This window comes from Apodemus sylvaticus, chromosome 1 (genome assembly GCF_947179515.1).
Source record: "Apodemus sylvaticus chromosome 1, mApoSyl1.1, whole genome shotgun sequence".
Lineage (NCBI taxonomy): Eukaryota > Metazoa > Chordata > Mammalia > Rodentia > Muridae > Apodemus > Apodemus sylvaticus.
In genome coordinates, this window is record NC_067472.1 from 3,740,850 (window position 1) to 3,764,716 (window position 23,867).

General features: G+C 46.0%; 1 protein-coding gene across 2 annotated transcripts in view; it reads right to left on the bottom strand.

Moving 5' to 3' along the window:
• Nucleotides 1–21,048: 21,048 nt before the first annotated feature.
• Trub1 (TruB pseudouridine synthase family member 1) overlaps nucleotides 21,049–23,867 on the bottom strand; it is a 35,375-nt gene continuing 32,556 nt past the window's right edge. The window contains exons 7-8 of one of the 2 annotated variants that reach the window (XM_052182713.1): nucleotides 22,615–22,671; nucleotides 21,049–21,918 (exon numbers count right to left, since the gene is read on the bottom strand). In XM_052182713.1, coding sequence (XP_052038673.1) covers nucleotides 21,656–21,918; nucleotides 22,615–22,671 — 320 coding nt within the window. In that variant the 3' untranslated portion in view covers nucleotides 21,049–21,655. The remainder of the gene's footprint in view (nucleotides 21,919–22,614; nucleotides 22,672–23,867) is intronic. The other variant, XM_052182721.1, reaches the window with a different exon arrangement.

Sequence of the window (23,867 nt, forward strand, 5' to 3'; positions counted from 1 at the left end):
CTAATTGTTTTAGCAATCCCTCTGCGCTCTCCGGGTGCAGATGACAAGTTGGCGTATCTTTTTAATTCCCAGCCCGGCTCCCATCATGAGTTGGGCAACCGTATATAGACAGTCTTTTCATTTGTGCTGTGCTATCAAAGGGATTAAATAAGCGCCTTGGATTGTCACAGAAAGCACACACAACAGCACAAACAAGGCTTCCATTTCTGGCCTGCTTTCTGAACAGAGCGCAAACTAAAATAAACCCTTTAGCCCAGATGTTACCGGTCAAGTGGTACTGAAGTGATACACAGCTGTTTTTCTATGAGGGGAGAGTAAAATACCAAAATAAATAACCAAGAATTAAGACTTGGATTACACAACAAAATATTCAACATTTAAAGTCTGGGATTACTGACAGAATTTGAGAGTGGAACCCAGCTCACATTGCATTCTCAAAAGCATTCTCAAAAGCAGCAACAAACATCTAGCCTGACATTTTTATTACAAATTAGAACGCTCCTTGTCTCTAACTCTGTGCCAATCCTCAAAGAAAAAGTTACAGCGTTAGAATAATGTGCAGTTATAACTATATTTTTAGCTCAGCAATTTCAGCCCAATTTCCAGCACTAGGGTTTCATTAGAATCAAACATTTCCTGGATGGTTTAAAAACAGGATGGGAATCTGGCCCTTTTTTATGGAGTTCATGTGAATACAGCTTAACTTATTTCCCAAGAATAATGAGATTTTACATTAAAAATTAAACCAGGGCTGACAAGATGGCTGAGGGAGTAAGGATACTTTCCACCAAACCTGGGCACCCAGGAATCCAGATGGGGGGAAATAAACACCTCCAAAGCCAACTTCTGCCCTGCTTGTGAGCATGCATACATACAAGTCCCCAACAAATAGAAAGACAGACAGACGGACGGATGGACGGACAGACGGACAGACGGACAGACGGATGGATTTAATATAAATAAAAACTATTGGAATGATAGATGGAATATGAATAAAAACTAAAGCATCCCAAAGGTCCTTCTTTATTTTTTTAAAAGAAACTCAACTTGCTGTATACATTAAATAATTCAAATCAATGATCCTTTTAAGTCCCTAGCAACACATGAACCAGTGGAGGAAAGCCATCTAATACTTCATGCATTTCAAGGATTACATTAGAAAGACTTTTAGCCTGATTCCACTTTTATAAATGCAAACGTATGCAAAGCAGACAGATTGGGATCTGTACAGTTTAGCAGTGATCGAAACTTGCAATTTTTTAAAGTGGGGCAGATGTCCAGACTACTTATGTTAAGATGCTTCTTACTGAAGACGAAACCAAAGCAAACAAACAACCCCTCTCACCTCCTTTGAGAGGAAACAAACAAAGCCAAGGCGGCCGGCTCGCATGCCGCAACACTGGGTAAGGCTCGCTTCCTTCCTGGGTTCTAAAGCTGAGCGGCAGCGTGGCATACCAGAATTAATATCTCCTGTGTTGTCGCTGCATTATTTATCATCCTGTTCTCAAGAAATGCGGGAAACTGTTGCCCACTCAGGGACTACACTGGGTGAAAGTCTAAATTAGTGAGCAGCTACATTTCCGGGGCGGTGGAGCATGCTCTCTTTGAGCCAGACGGACAAACAGGCTGCTCTAACAACACTGCGCATGTGCGCATGTGCTGGACGAGGGCCAGGCACACTAGATCTAGTCACCTAAACTTGACGAGCACTCAAGGTCGTTGTCGTCGTCGTCGTCGTCCATGTGGAACATCACACTTTCCAAGGTTTATTCAGTGATGTTAGACTGTACCAGGCCCTGGGAAACGTGGACCGAAACAGTATTTGTTCACCAAAAGCCTACAGACTAGCAGGGAAGAGAGACAGTATTATAATGGGGTGTTAAGTATAATAATAAGCTTGTGTATAAGGCAGCTCTGGCTGGGAGCTGGCTTGAGCATGCGCTGGAGGAGTGATCTTCAGTGTGACACTGCGGAGGGAATGGAACCTTTAAGATTGAGGGGCCCAGGGATATGGAGATTATGCCACCCAGTGCCATTTCAGAGGGGATTAGTAGCTTTTGTGGCCCTCTAGTCAGTTCGCAGAAAGCAGACAATTGTTACGAGTGAACCTGGCTTTGCACCTCTTGCTTCCTTGACTTACGGTGGGAATACTCCCACCATGGTGCTGTCTATGGTGAGGAAGCCAGAGAAGTCTGGCGCTACCACCATATTCTGGACATGCGCAGCTCCGATTTCTCTTTTGGATATATTTCCAATCACCAGATATTTATTATAGCAACCCACAATGGCCCAAGAGAGTAGGCGAGGGAGAAGACTATCTTTTGAGCAGAAGTTAGAAGTATATGTGTATGTGTATGTGCATGTGTATGTGCATGTATATGTGCATGTGCATGTACATGTGCATGTGCTTGTGCATGTGCATGTGCTTGTGCATGTGCATGTGCTTGTGCTTGTGCATGTGCATGTGTATGTATACACACACAGAGGCTTGGAGAGAGGACAGTGAGAGACACTGTCCCCCATACATTCTGTCAAAGCTTGTGTGTGTACATACACATTCGTATGTGCACTTGTGTGTACAAATGTGACTACATGTGTGTATACATGCATGTGGAGATGAGAGATGGATGACAGGTGTGTTCCTCTATTGCTTGCTTTTTTGAACAAGATTTCTCTTGCTGAATCTTGGGCTTGCTGATTCAGTCAAACGGGCTGGCCAGCAAGGCCCAGGTGAGGCATCTCCTCAGGGTAGTAATAAATATTAAAACTCCTGGCCCGACCTATGCCATTTATGGTTCCGGATGAAAGACACACACAGCCTTTATATTTTTAATATGCCACAATAGCTGGGCAGCTGCCTACCCTCCATGCTGCTAGAATCTACCTTCCCAATAATCCCGAGTTACTACCATTCACTGTGTTCCATCTGGGCTGCTCTTAGCTCAGTGGGGCAGCCCTCAGGGCCATGGTCTCTTGACCCTTAGATCATGGCCACTCACCTCCCTCCTGCATGTTCCTTTCTTCCACGGCAGCTTCCTTCTCCTCCTTCCCCCCTCATGACCCTCTCTCACCCAAGCCTGAGAAACGTCATCCCCACCTCTCTCTCTTCTTCAGCCCAGCTATTGGCTGTTGGCATCTTTATTTACCAATCCCAATCAACTAGGGACAGGGTTACTCAGCATCTCTCTCTCTCTCTCTCTCTCTCTCTCTCTCTCAGGTTCTCTGGGGCCCCAGTCTTGGGGGCCCCAAGTCAGCAATAGAATACAATCAGCATTAGGCCAGCCTGTTACACCTCAGCCCCGGACAAAGTTTCTCTTACTTGGTTAGTTAGTTGGTTGGTTGGTTAGTTGGTTAGTTGGTTGGTTGGTTGGTTGGTTGGTTGGTTGAAACAGGGCCTCACTATGCAGCCCTGGCTTGCCTGGAACTCTCATGTAGACCAGTCTGGCCTCCAACTCAGAGATCCACCTGCCTCTGTCTTCCAAGTCCTGGAATCAGAAGCGTGCAGCACCATGCTGTGCCCCCAACAACATGTTACTGAAGAACACGTGAGAGGGGTGGAGCCGGATGGCATGGCTGCGGTGGGAAAACTAGCATGGCTTAACCGGGTAAGCAGAGGAAGATCCAGGGAGTTTAATTACCGCTTCTTCAAGAGCCTGGAGGGAGAGATTGGCCTGGCTACAGAAAAAGTGTCTGTGACACACATCCTGCCCACTCCCCTCTGCGGTACACAGTCCCTGCACCAAGTCTCCCTCACAGCCTCCACCTCTTTGTTCCTGCCACACATTGGCCTATTTGTGCCTTCTAGAAAACTTCAGATGCGATGGCTCCTGGGACACAAGGCTTTGTGCATGCTTGATTGCCGTCAGCGGCATCCAGATCAAATATTTATATCCCTCCAGCAAGCTAAGAAGCAGGCAAGGCCTACTACAAACGCTCTTTAGAGTTCCTGCCATAAACATTCAAAGCAGGAAGGTGAGGCGGGGTCCTCTTCAAGAGAGGAAATGACAGAGTTTGCTTTAAAAATCCTTCATTAAAAACAAAACAAAACAAAAACCAACCTGCAGAGCTGTTCGACTCACAGCGCTAGGCAAAGGACTCTCTCGAGGAGCTACATCCCTATGCTGCCTGCTTCTGTATGTCAGGTAGACACAGGCTGGAGTTACCACAGGCAAAGGAGGCTCCATCGAGGAAATGCCTCCATGAGATCCAGCTGTGGGGCATTTTCTCAATTAGTGATCAAGGGGGAAGGGCATAGCCTATTGTGGGTGGTGCCATCCCTGGGCTGGTCGTCTTGGGTTCTATAAGAAACAAGCTGAGGAAGGCTACTAATTTGCTTGAGTTCATTTTCTATCCAGCTACTTTGCTGAAGTTGTTTATTAGCTTTAGGAGTTCTCTGGTGGAAGTTTTGGGGTCTCTTAAGCAAATAGTGATATTTTGACTTCTTTCCAATTTGTATACCTTTGACCTCTTTGGTTGTCTAATTACTCCTCTATTCAAAGGATAAACAAGATGATAAAGAAATTAGGGAAACGACACCCTTCACAATAGTCCCAAATAATATTTCATACCTAGGTGTAACCCTAACAAAGCAAGCGAAAGATCTGTATGACAAATACTTCAAGCCTCTGAAGAAAGAAATTGAAGAAGGTCTCAGAAGATGGAAAGATCTCACATGTTCATGGATTGACAGGATCAATATAGTAAAAATGGCCATCTTGCCAAAAGCAATCTACAGATTCAATGCACTTCCCATCAAAATCCCAAATCAATTCTTCATAGATCTAGAAAAAGCAATTCTCAAATTCATCTGGAATAACAAAAAAACCAGGATAGCAAAAACTATTCTCCACAACAAAAGATCTCCTGGGGGAATCACCATCCCTGACCTCAAGCTCTACTACAGAGCAATAGTGATAAAAACTGTTTGGAATTGGTATGGAGACAGGCAGGAAGATCAATGGAATAGAATTGAAGACCCAGAAAAGAACCCAGACACATATAGTCACTTGATATTTGACAAAGGAGCTAAAAACATCCAGTGGAAAAAAAGACAGCATTTTTAAATAATGGTGCTGGATCAACTGAAGGTCAGCATGTAGAAAAATGCAAATTGACCCATTCTTATCTCCTTGTACAAAGCTCAAGTCCAAGTGGATCAAGGATCTACACATAAAACCAGACACACTAAAGCTTATAGAGGAGAAAGTGGGGAAGAATCTTGAACACATGGGCAAAAGGGAAAAATTCCTTAACAGAACACTAATGGCTTATGCTCTAAGAACAAGAATTGACAAATGGGACCTCATAAAACTGCAAAGCTTCTGTAAGGCAAAGGACATAGTCAATAGGACAAAATAGCAACCAACAAATTGGGAAAAGATCTTTACTAAACCTTCATCTGTTAGAGGGCTAATATCCAATGTATACAAAGAACTCAAGAAGTTAGTCTCCAGAGAGTCAAATAACCCTATTAAAAAGTGGGGTGCAGAGCTAAACAGGGAATGCTCAACTGAGGAAATTGGAATTACTCTAAAGCACCTAAAGAAATGTTCAGTATCCTTAGTTATCAGGGAAATGCAAATTAAAACAACACTGAGATTCTACCTCACAATGGTCAGAATGGCTAAGATGAAAAGATCAGGGGACAGCAGATGCTGGAGAGGATGTGGAGAAAGAGGAACACTTCTCCATTGTTGGTGGGATTGCAAGCTGGTAAAACCACTCTGGAAATTAGTTTGGTGATTCCTCAGAAAATTAGACATAGTACTACCTAAGGATCCAGCTGTACCACTGCTGGGCATTCACCCAGAAGATGCTTCTGTATGTAATAAGGACACATGCTCCACTATGTTCATAGCTGCCTTATTTATAATAGCCAGAAGCTGGAAAGAACCTAGATGTGCTTCAACAGGGGAATGGATACAGAAAATGTAGTATATAAACACAATGGAGTACTATTCAGCTATTAAAAACAGTGAATTCACAAAATTCTAAGGCAAATGGATGGAACTAGAAAATATCATCCTGAGTGGGGTAACCCAATCACAAAAGAACACATATGATATGCACTCACTGATCAGTAGATGTTAGCCCAAAAGCTCAAAATAAACAAGTTACAATTCACCCAGCACAGGAAGCTCAAGAAGAAGAAGGAGGACTTAAGTGAGGGTGCTTTGGTTCTTCTGAGAAAGGGAACAAAATGCTCACAGGACCAATAAAGGAGAAAAAGTGTGTAGCAGAGACTGAAGTAAAGGCCACCCAGAGACTGCACTACCTGGGGATTCATCCTATAAATAGTCACCAAATCCCAACACTACTATGGAGGACAAGAAGTATATACCAAAAGGAGCATGCCACAGCTGTCTCTGGAGGGGCCCTGCCAGAGCCTTACAAATACAGAGGCAGATGCTAGCAGCCAACCATTGGTCTGGGTGTGGGGTCCCAAATGGAGGAGCTGGAGGGTGGTTCAGAGGAGCTGAAGGGGTTTACAGCCCTATGGGAAGAACAATGATTTCGGTCACCCAGACACCCCAGGACTCCCAGGGACCAAACCATCAACCAAGGGGTACACATGGTTCCAGCCAAAAAATGTGGCAGAGGAATGCTTTGTCGAGCATCAGTGGGAGGAGTGGTCCTTGGCCAGATGAAGGCTCAATAGAGGCCCCAGCATAGGGAAATTGGGGAGGGGGGAGGGGGTTGGGTGGAGGGGCATATATGTGGAGGCAGGGGATGGAAGGAGAGGTTGGGGGGTCTTTGGGGAGGCAGGAAATCGGGAAAGGTTTTACCATTGGAAATGTAAATGAAGATTATATTCAATAAATAAAATTTAAAAAAATAAAAGAAAAGAAAGCAGGGGAAGCAAGCCAGTAAGCAGCATCCCTCCATGGCCTGTGCATCAGCTCCTGACTCCAAGTTCTTGCCCTGTGTGAATTCCTGTCCTGACTTCCTTTGGTGGTGAACAGCAATGTGGGAGTGTAAGCTGAATAAACCCTTTCCTCCCCAGCTTGCTTCTTGGTCATGATGTTGTGTGCAAGAATACAAACCCTGACTAAGACAAACCCCATCTCAATTCTCTTTCATTTTGATTTGGTTGTTTTTTGTGCATGTGTTCAAATGTGTATCTGTGTGTGTGTGTGTGTGTGTGTGTGTACACTTCTGTGTGTGAAAAACTTGGCATCTGATGTCCTCCTCTATAAATGGTGTCTTATATCCGGAGGCGCAGTCTCTTGAGAACCCAGAACTCCTAGCTTTCTCTACCCTAGCCTTCTTGTGTGTGGGAGCCTGTCTCAGCCTTTGATGTGTCAGAGCTACAGGTCACAGGTAGGCCTGCCTGGCATTTATGTGGGCACAAGGGATTCAGATGCTGGTCATACTTACCTGGCAATTACTTTTACCTGAAAGACTATCTCTCCGCCCTGTTGTGTTTTCTGGTTTTGTTTAAATCTTCAGCTTCATAAGTGTTCACTGGGGTTTTCTAAGCTTTCCCCTTCAGCTGGATGTGGAGGGTTCTAATTCCAGTGACTTGGGAAAGTAAGACAGGAGTGTTGCAAATCAGTTAAACAAATACACCTCCACTCCCATATGTACACAGACACACACCACATACACAGACACACACGAGCACACATGTATGGACACAGACACACACACAGACATGCACATACACACACACAAATATACATAGAGATACACACATAAACACACATACATAGACACACACACACTCACACACCCACGCGTGCACGCGCTTTTATGAATGACTGTTTTTTCTTCCTAAGTCAACAAGAAGAGAATGCTTCTCAATTTAAGAGACAAAGATCCAACCATTCCAAAGACACGGGATCTTCCCTCATGACAGAAGATAAGGTGTGGCCAGTGAGAAGTGGCCCAACCACCTGCCTTTCACCTTGAAAGACCCATCTCTGCAGCTACACGAGAGATGTGTGCTACTAAGGGCTTTCTCGATTTCTATCTACAGCTTTGGAAAGGGCCTTTCATCTCAAGAACAAGATGGCGAAGGTCCTGGGTCCTGGTCAACCAGAAGTCTGCTCACCTGGCAGAGGGTATTTGAAGTCCCAGAGGACAGGTGTGTTGCTGAATTTTGTTCAGGAAAATGTAATCAAAGCTTTTTATTGTGAAATATTTCAAGCACATGAGAAAGCAGAAAAAATAAAATATACTCAGGGCTTCCCATGAGCTTCAGATGATCAGGAGTTTGCCACACTGGCCTCACCCACCCTTCTCTTCCCCTCATCTCTCTCTTTTCTTCCTCCCTCTTTTTTTCCTTCATCTCTTTCTTTGCTCCAGTATTTTCAAGCAAATCTCTTTATAACAATTTGTTACATGTCAATAATCCAGTGTATGGAACACTGGGGGAAAGACTTAAATGTTTTACCTTCATTCTGTCTCTGTCTCTTTGTCTCTCTCTCTCTCTGTGTGTGTGTCTGTCTCTGTCTTTGTTTCTCTCTCTGTGTGTGTGTGTGTGTGTGTGTTTGATTAATAATGAACTCGGTTGCCAATAATGCATTAATATCACATCAAGGAAAGAAATCAAAGCTCTTCCCCTTGATGTCACTTAGGCAATAGCCTGCCCAGATTTGAATTCTCTGCTCTGCTATCCCAGTCTTCTATCATCCTCTGTCTGTTGTATGAGTCTGAGTCTGAATGCTGTCTTGTGAATCTGACTATTCCTCTGTGTGTGTGTGTGTGTGTGTGTGTGTGTGTGTGTGTGTGTGTTGGTCTGTCTGTCTGTGTCCTACCGAGTGTTTTGCTCTCTCTTTTACTGAACACAGAGAAGTAATGAAGGATTCTTTGCACATATTTAATAGATTTTTGTGTGGCATAAAATCGCTGACTTTAGCTGCGTCCGCCTGACACAGATTTCTGACAAACAGACAAGCAATATCAAGCAATATCTTGATGCCGTTTTCAGAGTGTGTGGTGTGTGTTCATTTTATGAGTGCACTTTCATCCAATATGATATTTCCAACAAAGAATTATCCTAACACACATATATTACTCTGGGTCAGGGGCATGGGAGAAGATAACTTCAGATTACAGCCATATATTAGCTTATGTTATAAATGTTAAATGAACTTCAAGGCAAGTAAGGTTGATTGTTACATTGTTTTGGTGAAGGCAGGTAAGACAGGTGGAGCACACAGTAGGACAGCAGTCCTCAGTGACCCCAAGGTGTGTTATTAACTCCCGCTGGGTGGCCCACCTAAAGTCCAAATTCCTTAGAAGGTAAGAGATGTGTTTTATTATAATGAATTGCCACATGTGTGGGCATGTGTCTCCCAATATTATATATGAAGGTCAGAGGGCAACCTGCAGGAGTCAGCTCTCCCCTCCCACCACATGTTCTGGGGAATAAACTCAGGTCGTCAGGCTTACCCTTACCTGTTGGCCTATCTTGCTGTGTTCCTCCTCCTCTTGATTTTGGGGAAAGGGTCTCATTTTCCTACTCTGGCCTCAAAGTTGCTACACAATCAAGGATGATCTAGAGTTTCTAATCCCCCTTCCTCCATCTCCCTAATGCTGGGATTACAAGTGTCCACCACCATGAGCAGTTACATGGGTGCTGGGAGACTGGATCGGGCTTCTCGTATGTATGCCAGGCAAGCACGGCACGAGCTAAGCTGTATCCCCGGCCCTGATGTTTCCTTATAGAACCATAGCACCGCTATCACACTGAGCAAATGAATAACAATTCTCTAACATCTAATACCTGGTTCCCAAGAAGGTTTTAAAAACCATAGGGCTTGAAATTTCTATTGCTTCTCTAGAGAAAGGCTATGCCACAGCCAGCCTTAATAGATTCATTATCAGGAAAAATATTTTATACGCTTAACTTACTTCTTCATCCTATTTCTGCACACCGTGCCCCTGTGTGCTGTGTTAAATGAATAATCTTCCTTTTTGGTGTTTACACACTTCAGATACTTGTATAAACTTAGCCTCGCCTCTCCTCTTTGCTGAGCTGAGCTGCGCATATTTAAATCTGTGGGTCCATTAATAAATCCACCCACCAGCTCCTCCAGCCTATTGTTGCTTGTCCTTGAACCGTGCCCAGCTGGTTTCTATAAAACTGTGCCGAGCAGCCCCAAACCAGCTGTGGTCCAAGAGTGGTCTCACCGATTACACCGCCGCCGCCGGTTGCAGCCGGTGCTCAGGCTCAGACCAGAAGCATCTGATTTTCCGCTGCACTAGAATGGAAGCCAATGTCTGGTTTTCTGCTGTTAGTCCCAGATTTTATTTAATTTTTTTCTTTTCCTTCTTTCCTTCCTTCCTTTTGTTTATTTTTGCACTACATCATATGATTAGACCCTCTCTCTAAACATCGGTGCCTCTGAGCACCTGTCTCCAGATGTGATGCAATAAGAAGAGTGTAGAGAAACCTAACTTTGCCACACTCCCGTGTAACTCTTGGTTAGTCACGCCCACGGAGACACTAAGTTCTCTACCTGGATAGCATGTAAAGACAGACCCTGATGTCACAGGATCAGCAGGATGGGATGGGTTAAATAATGTGAGCGAAGGGGTTAAGGTCATTGGCCCCTTACTGCAGGGACACATTCCAAGGTCCCCAGTGCATACTTCAAACTGCAAATAAGACAAAACTGCTGCTTGCCGCCTTCCCCTGCGCCCCTGTTTATGACCTGCATGAGGCAGTAAGAGGCCAGCAACCAGCCACCAATAAGGATCGTTCTGTAGAACTTATGAATTGTTCAGCGCTACGATTTTCCATTCTATAATTTCAGATAGTGGTTGAATGCAGATGAATGAGGCTGGGCTGTGAATCCACACAGGAGAGGAGCCGCTGGAGAAACGTTAATGCCGAGTCTATACGTGGATGGCAAGTCCGGATCGGGACTGCTTGGGACCGGTTTCATAGAAAACAGCTGGGCACGGTTCAAAGACAAGCTCTCAGATGATGGAGGAGCTGATGGGATGGGTTTATAATCAAAGAGTAAATGAATTAAACATGTGCACATACATGTAAACACACACACACACACAAACGTACGCGCACGTGGTTTAGGGCATTAACCCGCCTATTGTGCAAAATCAGACATCTCTGTTCCCTAAGGTCATTTCTACTTGCTGCCCTAATAAGAAAAAGCACCTCAGAAAACCATCGATTAGAACCGGAACCCAGGAGAGCGCTGCCCTCTGTGTAGTTGGGCGGGTGGTGTCTGCAATCACTCACTGCTCACTGCTTCCTGGGCCCCAGAACCACCCTAGGCACCTTAACCGGGTCATCTAATTCGGGGTTCAGGACTTTGTGGTGAAGAGTATTAATACCCCGCTTTACAAGCAAGGAAAACAGGCTTTGGGAAAGTAAGTTAACTCGTCAAAGGTCAGTAACAGCTGACTGGCGGCAGCAGGAGGGCCATGAAAACGTGTCGTCCAGAGTCCACACGATCAAAATCAATCGCTAGCAAGACTTACTGTTTCCGGATCCGTTAGGAAACCTCAAGTGTAGACTGTCATCAGCAGAGCCCTGCACAGCGCACGCTCTGGAGAGCCTTTCCAGGAGGCTCATTGGCTGGCCAAAGAGGAGCATGCTGGAGCGTGCTGGAAATCCCAGCACGGTTACCAACTACCCAATACAAAGGAAACACTACTCATGCAAAACTTCGACTTCTTTTCCTTTAAGGAAAAGGAACGCTAATTATTTTGTCCTCCAGTTCTGTAACCCTCAGTTATCAAGCAAATCACTAAGGACCACCAGCCTCTCTTTTGCTGTTCATTTAAATGTCCATCGCCTAATGATAGTCCGGTTTATGGTTTATGATCTCAATGCACCATTACTGCACCGCTTGCATTTCTAACACGTGCCTGCCTCCTGCTTCACCTATTTGGGTGTGCTCATGAAATCTTAAGATAAAGCAGCCACGTGAGCTGGTCTCCCCTTGAAGCATCACCGGATCCTGGCCTTCAAGGCTCCAAACAGCATCATCCCAATTCATGGAGATCCTTTTACCCTTCAGACTAGACTCTACTGAGTGGCTGACCACACCGTGTCCTTGGCTGTCTTCGCAGGACTGGTCTCCCTCCCTCAGCTGACACACAGGAGTGGGACAGGTGTTCTGAGGAGCAAATTGTACTTCCGTTAACCCCTTCTTGGCAAACACATTCCCTGCACTACCTATCTGTGTGTGTGGACCGCGTCTTGTATGCCGTACCTTATCGCCTCAGAAGGAAGTCACTTGTGACTGTTTTGACAACTGATGTGTTTAAATTACACAGAATAAAATGAACCAGCAGGCAGCTTCCAGTCATACTGTCAGCTCTGTGAACCCAGAGTGCATTAGTGACTTGATACCTAGCCTCTCAGCACTGCCCTGGCTAGTGCGATAATTTGGAGCTGGAAGCCATTTTTCTGTACTGTCGTCTCTTAGGATGGAAGAATGAGCCAGGGAGCACCAGGCAGCCAGGGAGCACCAGGGGCCTCTTCTCTCGGCCTCCCTAATGCTGGGATCACACACCTGTGCTCTTCTCCAACCACAGGTCCTCATGCCTGCACAGCAAGCATTCAGCAAGACCGAGCTCTCTCCTGACAGAGCTCTCTCCTGACAGAGCTCTCTCCTGACCGAGCTCTCTCCTGACTGAGCTCTCTCCTGACTGAGCTCTCTCCAGAGCCCTTGACTGTTCTCTAAGGAACTGAGATTAACTACAACATTAGTTTTGCAAATTAGTTTGTCTTAAACACTTTTGGAATGCAGCAGGTTTCCATTTTTAGCAAAAATAGACCAAATAATCTCAATATCTTCATCTAGAAATGCTGGGTTGGAGGACCCATAATTTAAGCACACAGAAAACCTCAGGAGAGTATCAATCTAGCCTAACAGTAACAAAATGCTGGATAGTGCTTTGAGACATCAGGGACTGAAGGCTGAAGGTAAATTAAGTTCAAATGGGTGAGAAATTCCTCTAAGAGATGGGAACAAACACTGTGGGCAGCAGACAGAGCAGGCAGGCACCATGGAGTGAGGGTGCACCCCTGATTCTGTAGTAGAGCTAAGTCTAGATAGGGTAGACAGATGGGCAGAGACAACAGCTGGACAGGTGGACAGAAGACAGATGGAAATATAGACAAATAACCATTCCCTCGTTCCTGGTCTTTGAGTGAAAACATTTTTCTGCTTGTTTGTTTTTAACATACAATAATATACTATAAGATTTTCAGGGATGTGCAGGGCAGGAGGGGGCAGGGTGGGGCTCTCTGTGAGTTCCAGGCCAGCCAGGGCTGTCACACAAAGAAACCCCATCTCAGAAAACAAAAACAAACAACAAAAGATTTTCAGGATGTTACCAGGCCACACACACTGCATGTCATTAGCTCACGGTGCTTTGTAGGTTTTACGTAATTGTGATTCCACTTAAAATTGTTTCCATTGTGATCTCTTTCACCCAAATATTGGACGATTTCTGATTGGTGTCTTAATTTTATTGTGGTTGGAGATCACATAGTACACAACTGTAGACTATCGGCTTTAATCTTGTGTGTTACAGGCTGTCCTATGAGACTGAAATGGTTGACCCTGTAGGCACTTATGTCGTTCCTTACAACCGTGTCTCACTGTTGCTGGCGGAGCATCATGTAAGTCACTTGGGTCACATGACTCCTTCGTGTTCAAAGTTCCCATGGCACTGCCAGGTCTGGTTTTGTTGTTTGCTGGGTTTTATTACCTTGTCTGTAAATCACAGGGAGAGCTGATGTCTCCAGTTCTAACGCGGGCTCCTTGGTTTTCCTCTTCAGCTCTGTACTCCTGCTGGGTACCCAGTTGTTTTACAAGCCGCATGCACATGTCACATTTGGAGCTGAGGTGACTCTGCTGTGCCTGGCAGAACAAATCTCCACACCTCTGCACGGACGTCTGTAGCAAGCAACCGTCCACACAGATAAAGATTTGTGGAGTGAGCCCAAGTCCCTTGTCTTGACTGAGAATCAGGAGACTCAGCAAACAACATCACAGCACGTGCTGCAAGAATTTCAGGTGACAGCTGGAGACAAGGCTCAGCGGCTAAGAGCACTCACTGCTCTTCCAGAGGACCACAGTTTGGTGCCCAGCACCCATGTCAGGTGGTTGGTTTAGAGTATCTGTAACTCAGACTCCAGGGAATTCTATGCCTCTGGCCTCTGAGCACCTGTAGTTATGTGTACATAAGGGCAGACAGACAGGTAAGCAGGCACAAACATGCACACACACACACACACACACACACACACACACCCTATACTTAGTTGGATTTGTTTTGTTTTGTTTTTTGTTTTTTTCGAATCAGGGTTTCTCTGTGTAGCCCTGGCTGTCCTGGAACTCACTCTGTAGACCAGGCTGGCCTCGAACTCAGAAATCTGCCTGCCTCTGCCTCCCAAGTGCCTGGGATTAAAGGCATGCACCACCACATAACCCAGAATTTCAAGTAAATGAATAACTAGAAGCCACTAACCAGGATTAATCAGGAAAGAGACTAGGAAATGAGAGCAAACATGACGGGAGAGGGGGTGGCTGGGGCTGGAGACCGCTCGAGTTAGGCTATGATGACAACGACACCCATCCAAGTGGCTAAGGATCAGGAGATTTAGTGCCAATGCTGTGTGCTCCTCACAGTTCCTAGGTGCCAGAGATCCTGGGCACTGCTGCTGAGCTTTGGAAACCTGCTCCTGGAAGCTACCAGAGCTCCGCGCGTGCCTACACCTTACGACCTAGTCTCCACTGCTAGAAAGGGTCAACCTAGACCGTTCACAGAGCCATCTGAAACCCAAGCAGTGCATATCCGGGTGACAGGGTAATGCTAATAAGTACAGTGGACACGAACCTGAAATGGGATGCAACACCCGCAGCCACAGGCGGTGGTCAGGACCTGTTTCTGATTCCCAATATTTGTATGTTGATTTTGCATTCGTGCTGTGATAAACACCATGACCAAAAGCAGCTTTTAGAAGGGAGGTCGCAGAGGGATCAGGATCCAGTGCAGAAGGCAGGTGTGCAGGCTGAGGCAGGTGTGGAGGCTGAGGCAGGAGTGGAAGCTGAGGCAGGAGTGGAGGCTGAGGTAGGTGTGGAGGCTGAGGCAGGAGTGGAGAATGAGGCAGGAGTGCAGGCTGAGGCAGGTGTGCAGGCTGAGGTAGGTGTGGAGGCTGAGGCAGGAGTGGAGGCTGAGGCAGGTGTGGAGGCTGAGGCTGGTGTGGAGGCTGAAGCAGGAGTGCAGGCTGAGGCAGGTGTGGAGGCTGAGGCAGGAGTGGAGGCTGAGGCAGGAGTGGAAGCTGAGGCAGGAGTGGAGGCTGAGGTAGGTGTGGAGGCTGAGGCAGGAGTGGAGAATGAGGCAGGAGTGCAGGCTGAGGCAGGTGTGCAGGCTGAGGTAGGTGTGGAGGCTGAGGCAAGAGTGGAGGCTGAGGCAGGTGTGGAGGCTGAGGCAGGTGTGGAGGCTGAGGCTGGTGTGGAGGCTGAAGCAGGAGTGCAGGCTGAGGCAGGTGTGGAGGCTGAGGCAGGAGTGGAGGCTGAGGCAGGAGTGGAGGCTGAGGCAGGAGTGGAGGCTGAGGCAGGAGTGCAGGCTGAGGCAGGAGTGCAGGCTGAGGCAGGTGTGCAGGCTGAGGCAGGTGTGGAGGCTGAGGCAGGAGTGCAGGCTGAGGCAGGAGTGCAGGCTGAGGCAGGTGTGCAGGCTGAGGCAGGTGTGGAGGCTGAGGCAGGAGTGCAGGCTGAGGCAGGTGTGGAGGCTGAGGCAGGAGTGGAGGCTGAGGCAGGAGTGGAGGCTGAGGCAGGAGTGCAGGCTGAGGCAGGAGTGCAGGCTGAGGCAGGTGTGGAGGCTGAGGCAGGAGTGGAGAATGAGGCAGGAGTGCAGGCTGAGGCAGGTGTGGAGGCTGAGGCAGGAGTGGAGAATGAGGCAGGAGTGCAGGCTGAGGCAGGTGTGCAGGCTGAGGCAGGTGTGGAGGCTGAGGCAGGAGTGGAGGCTGAGGCAGGAGTGGAGGCTGAGGTGTGCAGGCTGAGGCAGGTGTGGAGGCTGAGGCAGGTGTGGAGGCTGAGGCAGGAGTGCAGGCTGAGGCAGGAGTGCAGGCTGAGGCAGGACGCTGAGAGCTTACATTGCAATTATGAGCACAAAGCAGAGCATGAAGACAAGCATCAACACGGAGCTGTCATCTCCAAGGACTGACAGACTTCCTCCAGCAAGGCTGTGTCTCCAGGCAGTGCCACCACTTGGGGACAAGTATTCCTTCCCTTGCCTGAGTCTGTAGGGAACATAGCTGTTCAAAGGTGCAGTAGCCCCACCCCCAACATGATCATTCAGAAAGTGGAGCCTCTGGGAACCAACTCAAGCTTAGATGAAGCCAGGAAGGTTAGAGCCCCAGAGGAGACTTGTGCCTGGAGTGGAGCAAGGAGGGAGACTGTCCTCCTCATCCCAAGCTAGCTCAGAGGCAGAAGGGAGTTAGTCAGGAGCAAGACCATCCGGAGTGTTTGCTGTGCAGCCTGGGTTAAGACAGCAATAAAATACACACACACACACACACACACACACACACACACACACACACACGACCTTGGGTAGATTTGGAAGCACACAAACTGTATGCTTACATTTATATAAAGCAAAAAAAAACCAGACAATAAAATAAAAATACACAATGTTAGAAGTGGCTACCCTCATACTCTCGGGGCTACAATGTTATAAGCGGTTGGTTACTCTCAGTGCTGGGTGGAGGCCAGTGCTCCTAACCCAAAAACCTTCTGCAGGGCTCAGGGGCAGGCGGGGTTAGACGTGTTCTGATTCTTGATTTACACACTTGTCACTATGTGTTCAGTCTCTGAAATCATACGAAACTATAGACTTATGAACAGTTTCCTGTGTACATATTCAATCATTAATAAAAGTTTAAAATACACTGGGCAGTGGTGGTGCACGCCTTTAATCCCAGCACTTGGGAGGCAGAAGCAGGAGGATTTCTGAGTTCAAGGCCAGCCTGGTCTACAGAGTGAGTTCCAGGACAGCCAGAGCTACACAGAGAAACCTAGCCTCAAAAAACAAAACAAAACAAAACACACACACACACTCGTAGGAGCCCTGATGGTGAACTAAGACAACCCTGGGCTTGGGATACAGTATAGTGAGAATTCTCGAATTTCGGGTTCTTTTTAAAACACAGAAATATTATTAAGACTATGTTTTCATTTTAACCCAAGGTATCCAAGGTGTGGGGATGTGGGGCTGCTTCGGACTGTCCCTGGAAGCTGACTGCCTCCTGCTCCGGCAGAGGCGTGCTTTTGCCAGCTGCAGATATTTTCTGTGATTGTGTGATGTTTGCAATTCTGGGAACTTTTCAAAGGGAACATAGATGCTAGGGTCTAGAGAGGCAGGGATGGTGGTTGTCGGTCCTTCAGGGAGATTGGTTGTGGTTTGTTAGTAGTCATGCTCAAAGCAGGAAGAAATTAGATTCAAGGATCTCTCTCCCCCTATCATTTCTTTTCTCTCCTAGATAGTGATGGGTGTTAAAGGGGGGGTGAGGGTGGATAAAGGGTGGGAAAAAGAACACATGGACTAGAAAGGCTGGTTACACTATAGCTCAGCGGAAAAAGAACTCATAGACTAGCAAAGACTGGTTACACTATAGCTCAGTGGAAAAAGAACTCATAGACTAGCAAAGACTGGTTACACTATAGCTCAGTGGAAGAACACATGACTAAATGTGAATGAGCTCACGGGTTTGATCCCTTGTGTCATGAGGAGGAACAGGCACCACACACAAGAAGAGATAGATTTTAAATTATATATATATGTGTGTGTGTGTGTGTACGTGTATATACATATATATACATTTATACCTACATATATATGTATATATGTGTATATATATAAAATATACTGTGATGTTTCAGAAATAAAAACAATTCAATAGTCACTGAAATAAATGATTGTTAGTAAATATAAATAGCAGAAGGAAGCATTTGGAAAAAAGATTTGAGGAAACTCAGGATTCAGCATGAAGAGATAAGAAAATGGGGACTGTGAAAGAGTTATATGTTCAAAACGACACGTGAACACGCAGCAGGACGTGGGTAACTACAAGATGTGTAACAGGCAAAGCAATGAAGGGTGAAAATCCTCAGAGCCAATGAACAGGGTGAAACCCAAGCTCTGGGGAACACAGTGAACCACAGTTGGAAGCCCAATGCGTGACAGTTCTAGAAACCAGCCATACTGCATCCTTTATATCAAAGGTGGGTAAACTAAGTCCCTCAAAGACAGGGGCCTCCTATCAAAGAGCTGATTAATGAGACACAGAAATAATCTGTTGTTTTCTAAGAAATGAAACAGAAATAAAGACATGGATTAGAAAACAATTCCTAACAACTTTCTGACTGGCCTCAGCATTTTTAATGTCGCTCTGGAAATGTCGTATTGCAGAACTTAATTCACTTGATGATGAATGAAGGCACTTCCAATTGGAGGGCCATGGAATCTGTGTTTAACATCTGTATTTAACAGCTGACCAGGCAAGCCACAGCTGCTCACACCACACCTTGAGAACAAAACATTTTAAGACAGTCCTTCTATTTAAATGTTAGGGCCAGTACAATAATTCCAGTGGCCAAGCTGCATTCTGCGAAGCTGCATACTGCGAGCTTTATCTGCCTTAATAAATGTCAATAAATGCCTCTGCGTTTTATGGTGCTCTTGAATTTCATTGTTGCATTATCCAGATCATGATACAATTTAAGTCACCTTCTTCCTCTGAAACAGAATGGCTCCCCCTCTGAAGGAACCTCAGAATGTTCGTTCTAAGTGTGATTTCAGACTGGTCGGAGGGCACACACTGAACCAGCATTCCTCGGGCCGGTGGTTCCTGAGGAGTCAGCAACCTTGAATTCACTCAGGTACTGAAGAGAAAAAGACCCAGTGAGCTCAGGAACCATTAATTCATCCCTCGTTTACATCTTTGTATCTGTAAAGAACAAATTCCTATTATTTTAATCCTTGTAGATTTTAAGGTCAGAAGATAATTCTGTGACTATTTGAAACATCCACATGAGCCCAACATTTGTCAGAAACCTAAGAGTTAAATAATCACAGGTGACTTGCTACGTTCCAGGCTGGGATATCTGCAGAAAATTCTAACTTTCTTTTTTGCTCATAAAATGACTTTAGAATGCCAAGTATCTTAAGGCCTAAAATACGTAAGTCGCGTGTATTTCTCTGATGTTTTGATTACATTTTCAAAAGGATGAATCTTGAACTATTTCAGACCTCGGATCTTGGTGTCAGCTACCCATGAAAGTTAAGAATATTTAAAAATCTTAATACATTTTAATTACTCATATTTATACATCTGACCGGAGAATAAGAAAACCGAGTCAGCAAAACCTAAGATGTTTACAAAGCAAGACCCAGGTTGGTGCTGCCAGCTCCGCCTCTCCAGAGCCCTGGGGGATGGCCCTGGGCGCGCCTGGGAGGATGATCCTGACAGGTTAATTGAAGAGGAAGGCCTGGGTTAGCAGTGTGCAGGGCCCTTCCCTAGGCAGGGGTCCTGGACTGCGTTAGGTGGAAAAAGCCCGCAGAGCAGTACCGTTGGCTGCTCTATTCCCAGCTGCAGATGTGTGAGACCAGCTGTCTGGACCTCCCCTCCCTGCTCTGGGACCCTTCAGCTGCAGGCAGAGTAAGCACTCCCCTTTAGGTCCCGTTTGCCAGGGCATGTAATCACAGGACCGGGAAAAGAAACTGTGACAGGCCAGGAAAACTACTTCTGCTAAGAGCTTACAGCAAATGACTCCTGTTACATACAAAGAAACCAGCGAGACCTTTATTTAGACAAATGAACAGGGTGTGAAGACAGGTCACACAAAAGCAGAGAAACTTTAGCGACAATGTATAAAATCCTGAACAATGGTGCTGCTAGATGTTACAGCCCCGGGACCACAAGTTCTTACTGCTTCCCCTAAAATAACCACACGACGAAAGCAGTTTAAATGAATAAGTACAGAGATGTGACAGGTCTACTCATGAAGACTAAATGCGCCCAGATAAAATCGTACGAAAAGTCAAAAGAGCATAGGTACCTGAATTATGTAAATAAAGAGGAAAACATAATATAAAACTTTACCATAACACTCATATTTTTCTGTCTCATACTAAGAATTAGCTTTTAAATTTAAAAACATTTCATTCCTTTGTTTTTTTATGTGTGTAGGGGTGGGCATGAGTGTGTGCACACTACAGAGTGGCTGTAGAGAACTTGCTAGGGTAGGTCTCAACATAGGTCACCAGGGATCAAAACTCAAGTCACGGATCTTGGGGCCACCTGCTGAGCCATCTCGCCTGCCCAGAACTAACTTCAACATTTTTATTAAAAGTGTTGCCAGTATGCTAAGAATGCCCTGTTGAAGCACCTAACTGTTTATATTAGGCTTACATTACATCAACCACAATCTGCCTATTTAAAACGTTTACCTCTAAAAAGGTATGAAAATATAAAAACTTATATTTTATGAAATATTTAATAAATCTTCTTTTTGAAAATATACTTTAGTCAATGAAGGAAGCCTCGAATATTGTCACAGCTGCACAATGCATTATACATTCCTGTAGGAGCCAGTGGCATCTGTGTGCCTGGAATCTCTGCACTTGGGTAGACAGGAGGCGCCTTGGCTATGGAATGAGTGAGGCCATCAGCATTAAGTCTGTATCTTTTAAAGTGATTGTTCTGTGTGTGGAGGCATGTGTGCTCACGGGCCCGCAAGGCCAGAAGGGGGCGCTGGGCTCCTTGGGGCGGAAGTAGCAAGAGGCGCCTGAGGCGGGCAGATGCAGGACCTACACGCGTGCCTGCTGGACAGGCAGCAAGTCCATGCCTCTCAGCTCCAGTATCCAGGATCCTTGTCTTCAAGGACCCAAAACACACAATCAATGAATAGATACTCCCATAACAAAACAATGAAGCACTCATAAAATTTGCTGTTTTAAAACGTGATCATAGTCTTAGTAACTACAGAAACCATGTCACTGGATCAGGGTTCCCCAGTCACAGAGAGGCACGAAAGAACAGGCAGGAGAACATTTTAATTCAAGATAAATTCTTTATATTCTAAAAAGAAAATCACATTTCTAGTGCTTTGATTTCATGTGGCTGTCCACAGAACAGCTGCCACGGTACACAGTGACAGGAGCTGAGCTCTGCCGAGAAGACGATCTGAAACGAATTACGCCATTTACATTCTGCCAGTGGCCGAGGCAGAAGTTTGTGCATTTACAGATATTTATCGGGAAAACGTATTCATTTTCAAGATCTAAGAAACACAGTCGCAGATGACCACAGGCCGCCAGCGCTTCCCAGCGGCACACGCACACAGGACAGCTCAACACTGAGCACTTCAGATACATTCAGAGAATTTCACAACAGTGAAGGCCCCTCCCCCATCTAAGCAAAGAGAGTCTGACACAAGTGGAATCTGTAGCTCAGACTTCACGCTTCTGTAGTTAAAATACTAACTTTTTCACAGGAAAAAGACTAAGGGGAGATCAAATTCAGAAAACTTATTTATCTGAATCCAATCAGATCCATCATCCAGAGACATTAAGATATCTTGCAAAGAACTCAAGAAGTATATGGGCATTCCTGGGTCAGGATACACACCAACCGGGAAACGATCGTCCCAGGCCAGGCTCAAAGTGTCTTCGCTGTGTCATCCTCTCTCTCTGTCTCCCTGAGAGTTATATATCCACAGCTTAAAACCTGGTCACTGGAGTTCTCGGATCTTGATTTCTTAGACGTCAGCTCCTCTGGCAGAAGGGTCGACGTGCAGGCCTCCAGGGACCGTGCGATGTCATCGATGGTCCATCTGTCCTCGGGGAGGGCGTGCTGTGCAAGCGTAAAGGGCCCCTGTTTGGTGCGGGTCAGCTCCAGCACACTGGCACAAGAAGAGAGTTCTACAGCACCCAAAAGGAAAAACCACAAAGTGAGCGGTGACTTCACGATCCTCCTCAGGCTTCCAGTCAACAGAACTCACCTCTGACCTCCCAGGATGCCAGCCCAGCAGAGCCCAGAGCCTGGGGTAAGTCAATGCTTAAACAGGAAAGATAGTTTAGGGCTCTAAACTTACACCTGTTTCCCCTACTTGGCCTTTGAAGCCAGTCCAGGACATAAATATTCCCATTACTCTGCAAATAGGGTAATGTGACCTGTCCACTGTCATGTGACCAGGGAACAGTAGGGGCAGAGCTGGAGTTTTCTGGGTTTGTAAGATTGTAGCTCCTAGCTGTTTGTTTGTTTGTTTTTTAAAATCTGTATCAATGTAAATAATTTTTAGAAGGATAAATCTTTTCTTTTTCTCATCTCTACTTTGAGTTAAAATGCTTTTTACTTGAAAAGTGTGGGCTCTCCACCTGATCTCACTGTGTTCATCTTCTGCCCCTATCTCCCTGTTCCCTCTCCATTACCAGCTCCTCGAGGCCCCCGCTGGGGCTCAGAAGTGCACGCTATAAACCCACAACGCGTCGGAGCTAAAAGCAGCAGCTCGGCTCCTCTGCCAGTCCCTCGGGAAAATGAAAAACAGAAATTTCCCTCTCCCATCAGAAAGGAGCATTACCCTCTAAATGGTGGCTCACAATTCACTCTCTGCTTACCTTTGCCAATGTCACTGACCAGGCTTCGGATGTAAAAGCCTCCTCCGCATTCAACATCTGGAAGGTTAGCAGTGCTGTGGTGAGAGGCTGACCTCCTGAGAGCCCCACTTTACATAAAAACGACCCTCTTCGACACATGTAAAAATGGCTATGCAAACAATTGAGCCATAAAATATTTATGTGCTACGCCATAAATTATTCATCCAGCAGCATATGTGTTTGTGAGATTCAGAAGTCTGAGTGTGGAATAGGCGGAAAGTCATGAACACATTTTAAATTATCTGGTAAGCTGCACCACGTTAATACCTCAGCCTTGTTCATTTAATGGGTTGGAAACAGAAATCCCAGCTCTGCTCTCATGAGCTAGAGATGCTAAAAAGAATATCTTTAAATTGTACACTTTGTTCATTTACTATGCCTGAAATGGTCAGCAATCTCAGCTTTCCTTTCGTGAGCATAGGTTTCTTAAATACCTTCAGATTTTATAACATTTGGGAAAAAAATATAACCAAACACCAACCAAAAATCCCTTTGCCAATGAGAAGAACTGTGCGTGGGGTGGTACACTACACGGAGTGAGTCCTGTGTACTTAACATGTTTCCTTGGAAATATTTCCCAAAAAAAGCATAAGCAAAGCATAAAATAAATCTAAGCCGCTGCCCCAGCCGTGGAGCTGACCGCACGTCTGTCTCACAGTACACACTTGGTGGAAAGCAGGGCGGACAGCAAGTGCTCATCTGCACCCGAGTGGGGCGGCCGCGCACGCCACGCTCCTTGTTTGTTTCTAGTTGCATTTAAATTCTTTTCTACAGCTCACATCCGGGGCAACTGAGGCAGGAAGGGGGTAAAGCACCGAACAAAGCAGGGCTGTGCTGGCAACACCTACATGACACCCGACTCTGCAGAAGAAAGGCAGGCACCCTACAGTCAATACCGTGGGGCACGTCTCTGACTTACAGGCAGCCAGGAAGCCCTGACCCCTCGAATTTTATTGGCTCTGCCTAAGTGGAGTCTGCACTCTCATGGAATGAGTGGAATGGACCACTTGGTGGGTCTGGGGTGTGTTTGTTTATTTGTTTTTTGTTTTAGTTCATTTGTCAAGTCGTTTAGAATCAGGGAACATAAGACGGAGCCCTATTTTAACTGAACCAGCATCTGTAGGAACTTACTGTGTAACACAAGGAGATACTGTGATGGTGGAGGAAGGAAAGGCTTTGGGAAACCCCATGGGAAAGGGATTCTGGTCACAGTT